This window comes from Staurois parvus, unplaced genomic scaffold (assembly GCF_062004578.1).
Source record: "Staurois parvus isolate SC_StPar_1 unplaced genomic scaffold, SC_StPar_1.0 ptg000530l, whole genome shotgun sequence".
Taxonomy (NCBI): Eukaryota; Metazoa; Chordata; class Amphibia; order Anura; family Ranidae; genus Staurois; species Staurois parvus.
Genome location: NW_028318326.1, coordinates 1,630,195 through 1,644,070, shown reverse-complemented (window position 1 = coordinate 1,644,070; position 13,876 = coordinate 1,630,195). Strand labels below are relative to the sequence as shown.

Sequence of the window (13,876 nt, the reverse complement as noted above, 5' to 3'; positions counted from 1 at the left end):
ATCAACATGTAAATATGTAACAATCTGATACAGAGATTAGAGAAGGTACTCAGAAGCAAAACCGAACTCCTACACATGAAGAGTAAATAGAACAGAACAGACTATAGACTTGTAGTTAAGGGGACTGAAGGGCATTGAAGAGGGTAAAAGACAAAGACTAGTTGTAAGATTCACCAAGTATCATTAACAACAGAAGGACTGTAGACAAACACAGGAAATCATGGTGGTGAATGTGCAGGCTAGCGTAGGGACTTTTGATCATACAGAACACAGATATACCTCTGGCTGGTGGAGCTTCCTCTTTTCTAAGAACAGGTATCGGTACTTTTTCAACAGGAACAGCTTTAAAACAACAGTTTAAACATTTAGTATCATATATTTTAAAATGTTTAAGACTAAGAAGAAGACTCTTAACATGACTGCACGGACAAATAGGTGAGTGCACAACAAAAGGACTAAAAAAGCATGAGGTAAAGTTATGTATACAAAGCAATAATGTATATAGACTTCAAGCACGTCTATATACCTTTTGGTGTTGCAACAGCTTTAGGAACTGCTGTTGGTACTTTCTCTTCAGGAAGGGCTCTTTTTGGAACCTTTGGAACTTTAAAGACATTGACACACTAAACACAAGGTTCTTTGGAGCCTATGTTATATTTTGAAGCAGCACACTTAGGAAACAAAGACGATATATTCTAAAGTAATGCCAAAAGCAAATTTCACAATACCTTCAGAAATCTCTTCTGTGCGGGAGATGGACACCGCTCGTCTCTCCTCTACAACCATCTTCTCATGGACTGTAGGTGCTAAAGAATTTATAAAATTGTTTTATTAAGAAAAATATTCTTCATGCGATTAAAAGCACATACATATGACATTATCAATTTATTATCTAGCTACTAGCTAAAGCTAAAGCTATTATCTAGCTTTAGGTTATGAAAAGGGATAAGAAGAGTTATTGAAGATAAAATATTCCAGTACTATTAAGAAAGGATGACTGTAGTTCTATAGCAGATCATTATTCTTGTTACTTAAACGTTGCTGAAGCTCAAGCTATATACACTTAAATTATAGGTCCACAATCCAAAGCACTAAATATTTCTAATAGACATAAACATACACTCACAAACATTCTAAAATGGAAACGCGTACAGGTAGTCATATCCATATAAAACTGTTCTTCCTCAAGCAGTTAGTAAAATTGTAACACATGGACCAAACTCCAGACACAAAAGACAATTTTAAAACAACTCATATTCAAATAATATTATATTTCATATTTTAATGTTAGTATATTTTTAAATACATGTAACAGACATTAGGTATTACAAGTGTAGCAGCAATAACTTTTCCTATTGATGCAGCTGAAGAGTACATACCTGTGACTACTGCAGCCTCCTCAACTTGGCGTTCATAATAGAACTCCCCTGTTGCCCTTTTGTCTGGCACTGAATATGACCAGATGGACAAGTATTAATTTCGGACTTAATTTGCCATTTCAACATATACATATACAAATGACATATAATGAATAGCATTAGCATACAAGAAGACAGAAGATGGTAATTTTTTTTTTTAAATGATGAACTCAAATCTGGAATAAGTTTGTCATGACGTAAAGGTTTTAGAAAAGCATGAAAACTCCTCTCCAAACATGAATATAAATAAAGCTTTGTAGTGCTGGTGATTAAAAATGTTAGACGATAGGTTAATTTCGGCAGAAAATGTAAAAAACCCCATAGCCAGTTAGAGCATGAGGTTTTATGGGTATTGCCACATCATATCATGATGTTATTTATTGCTGATGATTGCAATACCTGGAATCACTTTCATACCTTTCACAGATAACTGCTGTTTTCTTTGAAAAGCTAGGGAAACCTCTTCTTCTGCCCTTGCCCACTGCCGAGCTTGTACTTTAAAATAGTTTAGCAATTATTTGTGCTGTTTTTGTTTTTTTACGTTTTAAAGTGCAACACAATGAATATATAAATTTAGAAAAGCAAGTAGGGTCTGCTTAGTAGGGATTTGCTCTGTTACGATTAAAGTATGTAGAGCTATATTATGTTATGTACTTACCCCTTCTTTCTTCAATTTCCTCATGCACTGGCACAGGCACTATAAAGAAGATACAATTACAGTAAGTAACAGTGAGACAGTATAATCATATATATGTTTCAACAGTGGAAAGAATAATGTAAAAATAATGCAAGTGTATAAAAGCAGCTGTCACATTTGTTCTTCACTTTCTATATTTGGAACACAGCTACCATATCCTACTTTCCACTCCTTCTTTACTGACTTTAGGACATGTGTTTAGGGATTAGTTACTCCTTATACATTTGGACACATTAGTAGTATGGTTGATACATGTTCTAATTAAATATGGATCTAGAAATTACTGATGTAAAAAAATCAACAATTAAAGCAAAACATAATAGTAATCCCTTTTTACAGTTTTAGTGCCTGGAATATAGTAACATAGTATGATTATCATAACTACAATTAGGATTAGTTATTCAAACCCCTACTTCTATTGGTGACACTATTTTATTCTAATATTTAGGAGCAAAGAGGGAACCTTGTCTCCTTCTGCCTGCTTCCTCTTCTCTGGTGAGAACACGTCTTTCAAACTGCTCCTCAATAGGTTTCCTTGGTACTGTGAAACCATTAAAAATCATTTTACTTTGTTTTTGTATCATATGCCTTTGAGTGAGCTAAAGCCATTCCTTTTACTTGCAAGCATATGCAGTTGATTTTTTTTGTTAGTCTTGTAAAGCTTCTAAATATGATTCGGTTTTACAAAATTACAAAATTAAATATAAATACCTGCAGGCTTCTTATATTCAGCTTCAGAGATCCTTCTTTCTGGAACTTCTTCTTCAATTACTTAGGAAAAAAATTAAATGTCAACCAGGTCCAGGTTTAAAAAAAAATTCAAAAGCAGCTTTTAAAAAGACTTCCAAAATCAATTAATTTTGTTTGTAATGGATGGCAAGAGGTAAAATTAAAATTTAAGAGCTTCTGGGTTGTGATCTTCTCCCCATATTGCTGCTGTACCCTCCTGTGAAAATTATCTGTCGTCCCCGTTGACTTCAATGGTGAGTCATCTGATACCCAGATAGGCGGAGAACAGATTGAGCAGCAAGGAAAGGAGAGGAGGTACTGGATTTAAATAGCAGTGCTACCAAGGTAAATATAGTTTTACCCACAGCTGGTCCACATATGTCACCTAATTTGGAAGCGTTTCATGACTGGATATGTAACAAGAAAACAAGAATACAGCCTCACACAAGCTACATATTCACATTACACTGTTTCACATTACTGCTATAAGATAGTGTCACATTCTTTAAGTTGTCTTACAGGACAGAAGTAAAACATACACAAAATCATTATTTTTAAGTAAAAAATAATGGGACATTAGGATTGTACTACTGAAAGAAAAATAAAGATATGAAACACAAAAGTAAACCAGACACAAACGCAATGCCAAACATATATCAAGGAGTCAAGATATATAGTACCTTCTCTGTAGTACTGCTCTTCTCCATATACTTGTTCCTCATAATACTTTTGCTTTCTTTCATAGACTTGTTCTTCATAATACTCCTTTTCTTCTTCATAGACATGTGTCTCATAAACCTCTTCCTTCTTGCCATACTCCTCATAAGCTTCCTCCTCTTCAGCATATTCTTCTACTTCATAAGATGGTTCTGGTTCACGAACCTTCTGGTAAATTTCTTCCCTCTTTTTGGCTATGGTAATTACTTTAACCTCATCCTCTTTTCTGGGTTTTGTAGGAACTTTAAAAAACATTTATTTATGTTAAAATAAATGCACTTTAAGAATATTTTTAATTTATGAGGCAAAGCGTAAGAGCTATGAATAGGATCCATGTGTGGTGAGGACTTATTCTCATGATTAAGAAGCTATTACGTTTTAAGAAACCACCCCAAAATGGGATAAGACAACAAAGAAAGAAATATTAATTTCTGAACTCAACAAATACAACATATGACATCAGTAAACACAGCTATAGATAAACGGCTGTCAGGAAAGAAGGAAGGAAGGAAAGAAGGAAGGAAAAGGAAGACAAATAGGAAGGAAGGAAAGATAAGGAATGAAGGAAAGATAAGGAAGGAAGGAAGGAAAGAAGGAAGGAAAAGGAAGGCAAATAGGAAGGAAGGAAGGAAGGAAGGAAGGGAGGGAAGAAGGAAAGAAGTGGATTTTAGTGACAAGATAACATGACAATTTTCTTTACGTCAGATACATAATAAAGTTAGAAGAAAGACAGAACAAAAACATGACATTAGAATTCTATTTTAAATGTAACCATTAAAGAACATGCACATAAAAAGATAAAAGATTCATTCCTGCACATGTAATTGCCATCAAATATGATGAAGATAGAAGGCAGATTGAGCACACATCATGAACACAAATAAATACAAAAAACAGCAATGAGAACAACAAAAAGCAAACAAAAAACAGACTGTGGACTGTACATAAAATACTAGATAGGCAAGGTCAATACTAATTAATGTGTGGAATATGATACTTTTCAAAGCAAAATGTACCACCCTGTTTTCTTCTTAGCATGAATCATAAATCAAGCAAAGCCTTGAATGGTGGGCAAAAATGTGTTTGTATTCACGTGCCTAAACATTTACCTTTAGCAGGAGGTGCAGGAACAGTAGGAACTGGTGGAGCTGGGACTTTTTGTTTCTTGCCCACTAGAGCAACTTTAAGAAGAAAAGTAAGCGATGTAGCGTATAAATAAATTAAAGTATTTTGCTAGTCTGCATCTTAATATGTGTTTATTCTAAGGTGCTATGTGATTTAACAATGAACTTTAGTGCACAAAAAACGCTAAGATGTAAGACATATGACACAATAAGATTCATATTTTGCTCAGAATTGTGACACTAACATATAATAAAGAACATTGAACAAAGAATAAATACGCCTTTGGAACACAGATGTGAAGAGTAATAGATGCAAAGTATAATAGCTTGACATGTCCTATATTAATTTGTCGTATATAAGAGCTTCCTGTAATTTCAAGATGTTGCTTGCATGTCACTTGCATTTGTCACTATTGTTAAACAATGAGACATATTAAATACACACACTCAAATAGTTCAGCTACTCACTTTTAGCTGGTGGAACCCCCTCTCCAACATCTGTTACGTCTCTGGGAACTTTCACACCTGGCTTGGGCACTGAAGAAATTTTGAATGTAAATGGCTTGTAAAACATTATCTCGCAAAGGACAATTAAAAAAGACAACAGTTAGGCATTCAGTAATGCAGTATGTAGTCATGGCCTTGATAACATGAGTGCTTTGCTCTGCTGAATAAATAAGAAGCATGTTTAGAGGAGAAATAACTATAATGGTTAATAAGGTATCATAACCATGATTAGTAAGAACTAGCAATGAAGGCATGAAAGTTAAAGCAACTGATTCTCTAGATCAAAGGAAAGTCCGGGAGGCTTCTCCAAAGCACATATTATTATTATTATACAGGATTTATATAGCGCCAACAGTTTGTGCAGCGCTTTACAATATAAGGGAGACAGTACAATTACAATACATTTCAGTACAGAAGGAATAGGAGGGCCCTGCTCGTGGAGCTTACAATCTAAAGGAAGGGGGAGGTTTTACAAAAGGTGATAGCTGCGGGGGATGATCTGGTAGAGGTGATTCAAGTACAGTTCTTAGGTGGAGGTGGGGTAGGCTTCCCTGAAGAAGTGAGTTTTCAAAGATCGCCTAAAGGCAGACAGGGTGGGGGCTGACCGGACATGCTGTGGTAGGGAGTTCCAGAGGATGGGAGAGGTTCTGGAGAAGTCCTGGAGGCGAGCATGGGAGGAGGTGATGAGGGAGCTAGAGAGGAGGATATCATGGGAGGAGCGGAGTGGGCGATTTGGGAGGTATCTGTGGATGAGGTTGGTGATGTAGCTAGGGGCAGTGTTGTGGATGGCTTTGTAAGCTGTGGTTAGTATTTTGAATTTTATACATTGGGTTAGTGGAAGCCAGTGGAGGGATTGGCAGAGAGGGGCAACAGTCACTGATCAGTTGGTAAGGTGTATGAGTCTAGCAGCAGCATTCAAAATAGACTGAAGGGGGGATAGCCTGTGTAACGGTAGACCAGTGAGGAGGGAGTTGCAGTAATTGAGGCGGGATATAACCAAGGCATGGATAAGTTGTTTTGTTGTGTCATTGGTCAGGAAGGGGCGGATTTTGGAAATGTTCCGGAGGTTGAGGTGGCAGGATTTAGCCAGTGAGTGGATGTGGGGCCCGAAGGAGAGGCCAGAGTCTAGGATTATGCCTAGCACCCTAGCATGAGGGGAAGGACCAATGGTAGTGCTGTTGATCTTAATGGTAAAGTCATGAGTGGGGGATCGGGGAGGAGAAAATATTACAAGCTCAGTTTTTGAAAGATTGATTTTAAGGTAGTGATGTGACATCCACGCTGATATGTTGCTTAATAGATTTGTGATATGTGAGGAGATTGAGGGGGTGAGCTGGGGAGTGGAGAGATAGATCTGGGTGTCATCAGCATAGAGGTGGTATTGGAAGCCATGGGAGGTTATCGGTTGGCCCAGGGAGGAGGTATCGAGAGAGAAAAGGAGGGGCCCAAGAACAGAACCTTGGGTACCCCAACAGAAAGAGGAAGCGGAGGAGGAGTTGTATGTGACACTGAAAGTGCGCTGAGAAAGGTAAGAGGAGAACCAGGAGAGAGCAGTGTCACGGAGGCCGATGGAGTACAGTTTACTGAGGAGGAGTGGGTGGTCGACTGTGTCAAAGGCAGCGGAAAGGTCAAGGAGTATGAGTATGGAGTAATGGCCATTGGTTTTAGCAGTTAGTAGGTCATTAGTGAGTTTTAGTAGGGCAGTTTCTGTGGAATGTTGTGGGCGGAAGCTAGACTGTCGGGGATCAAGAAGGTTGTTGTCGGTGAGGTAGCAGTTCATAAGGTTGTGAACAAGGCGCTCGAGAAGCTTGGAGGCAAACGGGAGCAGGGAGATGGGTCTTAAGTTATTCAAACAGGTGGGGTCCAGCGAGGGGGTTTTTTGAGGATGGGGGTAACCAGTGCATGTTTGAGTGGGGAGGGAAAGGTGCCCATGGAGAGTGAGAGGTTGAAGATGTGGGTTAGAGAGTTTAGGATAGAGCAGGAAGGCGGCTGCAACAGTCATGAGGGGACAGGATCCAGGGGACAGGTGGTGAAGTTGGCCTTGGAAATGCGTTCGGTAACTTCCTTGGTGGTAACAGGGTCGACGGTCTATTCTATAGAAAAGCAACTTAAAATAGCATATTTTTTGCCAGTGGGGGAAAAAAAGGTTCATGCGTATCGCTTGAGGTTAGCGTGTTACACATGAACCTTTTTTAACCCCACTCTCATACAGTATGGTGTTTTTAAGCTGATTTTCTATACAATATAGTGAATATGTGCTTTAGAGCAGCCTCCTGGACTTTCCTGTGATCTACAACACAGGTGTGTGAACTGGGCCAGCACACACGCTGAAGGATTGTGGAGTGTGGGAGTGATGAGCTTACCTGGAGCAGAGCTACCTTCTCTTTCTATATCAACTGAATCTCTAGTAAATACCCATAACCAAGCTCTTAGAGACTTATCCTCTTATAGTGAAGAAGTAGCAGCTATCATGTTTGGGAATTAGAATTGCTGTGATGTAACAGCAGTAGTGTAAGAAGTTCCATTTTCAGAATTTTGTTTGTCCATATATTCCTTGTAACAAGGATTCTGTGCTGAAAACATTGTAAATAATGCTGTACAAATTCAAAAGGTATCTATTTCTTCCCAGAATTCTATTACTGTACTGTATTTGAAACCTCTGCTGCTAAAATTATGTTTATTCAATTATAATGTTTTGTATTCAATATTATGATATTAGGCTTGGTAGCAAAGCTTAAATGCCTGTACATTTAAATGAGGAAGTTAATAAAGCTGACTATATTTAATTACAACTCCCTATTTTCAGTACCTCTTTTTTCCTTCTTCACTTCCGGTATACGAGGGTGAATTATGAATTCTTAGAATAAACAAATAAACACCAGTTTATCACTTGAAATGTATTCTTTTTACATTTTGTAAAATTTGTGAAATCAAATTGGTGGTAACAATGTCTAGACTGTAAAATAATATAGGCACAAAGGACAACAGATTTATATTTAGTTATATGTTGACTACATTCCTAAAAATGGATAACTGCACAAATATATTCAGAAGGTGACCACATCTTAGTACCAAGGGTAAATAATGTTTAATTAATCTGGCTTACCTTCTGTTATGAATTCTTCTTCAACTGCAGCAGGTATATATGGTATCCTGGTATCTGGAACATCTGAAAATGAGTTTTAAATAATTTTAAATAATAATGATTCAAATCTTCTTCCATCCACCTTATACATGCTTAAACAGTTTGCAACTGTTTTACAACACAATGACCTGTCCTAAAAGAGCATTAAATTATATTTCCCTTTCACAGCTATGTGAGCTGCGCATGTTCCACTAGCGAGAAGCTTGCAGTGTAATCAGTTTCACTACAGGAGAAGAGCTTTTGTAGATGTAAGGTTGGAGTTCATCTGAATAAATCTAAATTTATTATCAAGTTACCAAAGCATACTGACACTAAATTTGGTCTGGGCTTCTACATATCAATGTCCTCTAGTCAAGAGGGATTCATTCTGTGTTAAAAACAGTGTTGAAGCTGCTTGAATGCTGAGAAATGTCTTGATTGCCTTGGAAAACCATTATGTAGGTGTAGCCCTTCCTAGACACCCACTGATCTGCTGCTTCTTTGAACTGAAAAAGAATCTACTAGCTTGGAACATTCCAGCATAGAAGACAGCTAATCAGTGATATCCAATTAGAATTTTCTGGCTTACTAATAAAAATGGAAAACTCTTTTCCTGCTATGTAAATTAGATTCAAGATATTGATAACAATTATTAAAACATACTTAAAAAAATAATCTTTCATCCTACCTGGTGGTCGGAGCTCCAACTTCATCTCTGAAAAAAGCACAGCATAATTAAGGTAAGCATAGGTTCCCATAATAAAAATATTATATAAAAAAAAATACATATATCGTAGACATAACATAAAGAAAATGATTCATATCCAGTTAATTAGTGTTTAATAGGTGCCTGGACTTTGCATAGATTAATAAAAAGAACATAATAATGTGGCAGAGTGGCATCCATATGCTTTGCTTTCGAACATTTATGTTTTGATTGACTTCCAGATTTTTTATTTCAACCAAGGAGCAAATTATGTAACTTTCATAGCATTTTATATTTGCGAAGAGAGCGGTATGATATTTTGGTTAACATCTTCTAAGCAAAATATAAAAAATTACCTTTATGATTTCAGAAAACAAAAATATTTGTCACTTTTATTACAGTGGTGTTATTAAATTCTGATGATGATGATTCTTTTTTTTTTTTTTTAGAAAACAAACACATACCTTTGGTAGTCAGATACAGTTCAGCTGTGCTTGTTGCTTCACCTCTTGGCTCAAGGCTGGCAATCACTGAATAGACTCCTGGAGAATTTTAATATAAATTATAAATTCATAACATATTGTTTATCTCTTCTTCAGCAATTGGCAAACATACAAACACTTTGAATAGTTATTAGATATGATGCTAAAAGTACTAAAAAAGTGCACTACTGGTAACGCATATCTATGCTTGAATCAAGAAGTAGAATCATGTACTTAAAGTGGTTGTAAGTCTCGGACATGAAATCTGAACAAAGCAAATATTTCTATAGTGTTTACCTGCCGCTCTCCAAAGCACTAAGTGTCATTTGTGTCTGCTGCCTTGTTCCTCTGCTATCTGCTTGAGTCACTTCTTACAATTTTTCCCAACATCCAGAGAAAAAAGATGTCAGGGGAGGGCACAGCCTGTGATTGAAAGCCAAAGCTCTGTTCTGTGTGCTGTGTGAACGGGGTGTGTCCCTTCCTTCCAATCAGCTCTCAGAGCTCTTGTACTGTGTGTAACTGCGGCTCTCTGCCCCCTGCTTTGTGAGTGTGTGAAATATCCTTTTCACCTCTGAGTTTTACAAGGATGTACAGGACAGAATACTGTAGATAAACAGGTACATCTTATAAAGGAGGATGAGTTCCATCTCTGTGTATCACCTGAGGCCAGTCACTTCATTGGGTATATATAAGAGTTTATAACCACTTAAAGGAGATCCTATTGTTTTTTAATCCTGGCGTAGTACTAGGTTTCTGAATAGAGTACATGTTTATTTAACTACAAGTGAAAAGTGACTCTATTAGTGAATCAGCCTGTCATGTTTACATTTTAAAAAGAGGTCTGACATATTTGAAATTAACTGAATCACTGTAGAACTTAGCACAGTTAAAGTGTTACTAAACCCGTGACCTTGCATTCACTATATCTCATCTCCCACGGTACACAGAACATGGAAATGCAATTATTTTAGTAAATATAAACGAAATACCTTTCTCAGTATACAGCAGTCTTGTGACTTCTATCAGTGTCCAGCCAAGCACTGGTTAAAGCTTGTAGGAGGATTTTCCATTCTCCTCCCACTGTCCTATGCTGCATGACCCCTGGCCCTCTGTCTAGACAGTGCCGATTGGCCCTGTGCTGACCACATGCACCCTCTCAAAAAAAGAAAACTCTCTAGTAGTACACACCAAACTGAGCATGTGCAGGGTGTCTCCTAGAGCTCTGTACTATCAGCAAATGGACTGGGGACTGTGGAAGAAGGGGAGGATCAGAGAAGAGAGTATCGAACAGCCATTTACACAGTGTGGAGGATTGAGTATAACAAGCATTGTTTACTGCATATACAGACTAATTTTACTGTTGTGGGTTTAGTAACACTTTATTTTAATGCATGAGTAGATGATGTTTACTTCTGCAATTGTCTACTTAGCTTGGTGAATAAAGCTAGCCAAATATGCAGAGATTCTAAAAAAAATAGATTCTTCAATCCACTCTGTTTAGTCTCCCCTGCCAGCTGAATAATTTGGACAGCCTCAGCACCCACTGCTGTCTGAACAACCAAACAGAGACTGCATCTGGTAGACTATAGTCAGTGTTTGGCTGACAATTTTCCACCTGGCTCTTCATTTGTCGAACGAAGTGGTTCCGACAGGTCCACCATGGATCAAAGTTTGGCTGATTCAGCAGGAAACTGGATGAAAATCAAGCCAGCTTAAGTTTCATGTTATGGTTATTGTGCAAATTGATTTTCCAACTCATAAAATGATTTCCAAAAAGATGAGGTATATTTATAAAAAAAATTCAGTGGATGAATGTCACAAGCATTCACCCAGCCATCATGAATTTGACCGTATTTCGCTTAATATGCTGATTTCTTATTATTGTCAGCTCTATCTAGTGGGTAGAATGCAGTATTTTTCCTGAAATTCCACAATCAGGAAAATATTGTGCTCTGGCCACTAGATGGAGCTGTCGATCATAGGAAATCACTGCATTAAGCAAAATACAGTCAGAATTTGTGAAGGCTGGGCAAATCCTTGTAACATTCGTCCAGCAAGTTTTTGTTTATAATTAGACCCCATAAAGTTATACCCAGTTCAGAAAGGTCACATAAACTTTTACAAAAACAACCCTTCCAGTTTGTTCAGTAGTTACAGAATTGCCTACCTTCATCCTCTGCTGTTACATTATGGATGGTCATGTAATGCCAACGGCCCTCACTTCTGAAACTGTACTTTTGACTCTCTTGTAACTCCATGGTTCCTTTGTACCACGTAACCACAGCATCATCGAAAGATACTTCGCACTCAAAGGTGGCAGATTCATGCTCACTAACAACAATGTTCTGAATTGTTTTGGTAAACTGAATAGCTTCAGCTATATAGGTAAATGAAAACAGCAATAGATTACCTTAAATGAATATGTTATCATCTATTCCAGCACCCTATCATATGCTAACACTGCTTACAGCACTTAGTGATATAAACAGAAGTAGGTCAGGTCAGGTTTTATTTCAACTCCTCCTATTTCCAGCATTCTGGGGAGGCCTCTCAAAATTCCTGTTGATAGACCAGGCCACAAAGATACCATATGAATATATTGGTTCACAAGTGCCTCATGGGATGGTCTGGATCAACTATGCCTGAAGTGGATGGCTAAGCATTTTTTTCATTTCTCACTCAATATAAGTGTTTAGCTAGTGTCTCTTTTGATATGAAACCACAGTTTGTACGTGGTGCGTGGCTTGACTTATGTAGTGATCCCTGATGAGAGGGTTACAGTTGCTTGTTGGAAAGGCTTTTACCTATAACCTTGTGTTCATCTATACACATGGTGGACTAAAGTCACATTATGTTCAAGCATATTCAAGCCTATGGAAATGTAAAAACCTTCCTGTGGAGTCTACCTGCACAGTTCACCAACATCAAAACACAATGTGTGAGGCGCGAGCCCATTGAGGCTGAAATTTGGGACTTGTTCTAACACTTCTCAGATTCCAGTACATTTCTATTAAGGAGCAAAGATATGACAAGTGGTCTGGTTGAAGCTTGATTCCAATTTGGGATTTTATTTGCTATGTTTGGATATTCACAAGATCTGGCCCATCTTCCATCTGGAACTTCATAGGTAGTGATGGGTTGAACACCCCTCTGTTTGGTTCGTGATCGAACATTTGAATCTAATAAAAGTTTGAGCGCAAACTTCAAACACAGGGGACAATTTACTAAGCGGTATCTTACCGCATATGAGTATGCGGTAAGATACCACACAGCTACTAAAACATTCTTTAATGTTTCAACTGTCAGCAGGGAATTCAAAAAGAACTGCTGGCATTTCCCAGCAATTAAAAAATAAATATACAATTAAAAAAATAAATACAATCAAAAAATAAAAATAAAAATGCATGGGCCCCCCCCCCCATCCATACCAAGCCCAAAGCACCTTGTTGATGGGGACTGGGGCCCTGCCCCACAACCATGGCCTGTGGTTGTGGGGGTCTGTGGGCAGGGGCCTTATTGGAATCTGGAAGCCCCTTTTAACAAGTGGGTCCCCAGATCCCATTCCCCCCCATGTGAATGAGTATGGGGTACATGGTACTGCTACTCATTCACAAAAAAAAGTGTAGTGTAAAACGCTGGCTCCAGCCGCCTAACAACTACGCCGGGATGACTTTTCTGCAATACTCTGATGATGTTACAAGGAAGGGGGGTCACCCCTGCCCCCTTGTAGTCATCATGTGCTGTGATTGGCCAAAGCATTGCTCCTGACCTGTGATCAGATGCATTGCTTTGGGCAATCACAATACACTGTCAGGGCGCCCTTACCGTTCATGTGTTTGACTCGAACATCTAGCCCAACACTATTCATAGGCTACATTGTTGGACACTTTATAAGGACACTGACTAGGTCCCTTTAAAAAGATATATTTTTCTTAGGGGTGCTTTTTCTGCAGCTGCTGTGGGTTCTTTTTCAATATAATTGGCCAATTAATTTATTTTAATTAAGTATCGGTGGTAGTGTGTATTGTTTACATAGAGTATATGGTATTTATGGACGTGATGCTGAGTTGCCTCCCAGGTCCCATGAGTTATAGTTCATGATTCTTGCAGAATCTTTTATTTAGGAATGGAGGTGGAGCCTTAGTCAGGTATTTTATTGCATAATATTAATTCATATTCAAATTTCTTTCTTTGATAATATTAAATGTTGGATATGTTTATGTGACTAGGGACCTTTATTTTATTACATATTGTTTAAAATTTGCTTTATTTACAGCTGTATCTATTAAACAAAATTATGTTTTAAAGTGATTGTATTTTATATCAATCTGAAAATGAGTCCAAGAAAGCCTACAAGATCATAAACTTGTAA

General features: G+C 37.7%; 1 protein-coding gene across 41 annotated transcripts in view; it reads right to left on the bottom strand.

Moving 5' to 3' along the window:
- Nucleotides 1-13,876, bottom strand: part of TTN (titin) — a 332,717-nt gene that overhangs the window by 182,351 nt on the left and 136,490 nt on the right. For 29 of the 41 annotated variants that reach the window (XM_089690388.1, XM_089690411.1, XM_089690396.1 and 26 more), the window contains 16 exons: nucleotides 11,672-11,881; nucleotides 9,487-9,564; nucleotides 9,005-9,031; nucleotides 8,299-8,361; nucleotides 8,002-8,049; nucleotides 5,154-5,222; nucleotides 4,671-4,742; nucleotides 3,525-3,803; nucleotides 2,827-2,886; nucleotides 2,579-2,656; nucleotides 2,077-2,115; nucleotides 1,836-1,913; nucleotides 1,380-1,448; nucleotides 729-806; nucleotides 527-604; nucleotides 280-342 (listed from right to left, as the gene is read on the bottom strand). In XM_089690388.1, coding sequence (XP_089546514.1) covers nucleotides 280-342; nucleotides 527-604; nucleotides 729-806; nucleotides 1,380-1,448; nucleotides 1,836-1,913; nucleotides 2,077-2,115; nucleotides 2,579-2,656; nucleotides 2,827-2,886; nucleotides 3,525-3,803; nucleotides 4,671-4,742; nucleotides 5,154-5,222; nucleotides 8,002-8,049; nucleotides 8,299-8,361; nucleotides 9,005-9,031; nucleotides 9,487-9,564; nucleotides 11,672-11,881 — 1,389 coding nt within the window. The remainder of the gene's footprint in view (nucleotides 1-279; nucleotides 343-526; nucleotides 605-728; nucleotides 807-1,379; nucleotides 1,449-1,835; nucleotides 1,914-2,076; nucleotides 2,116-2,578; nucleotides 2,657-2,826; nucleotides 2,887-3,524; nucleotides 3,804-4,670; nucleotides 4,743-5,153; nucleotides 5,223-8,001; nucleotides 8,050-8,298; nucleotides 8,362-9,004; nucleotides 9,032-9,486; nucleotides 9,565-11,671; nucleotides 11,882-13,876) is intronic. The other 12 variants (XM_089690394.1, XM_089690393.1, XM_089690395.1 and 9 more) reach the window with 12 other exon arrangements.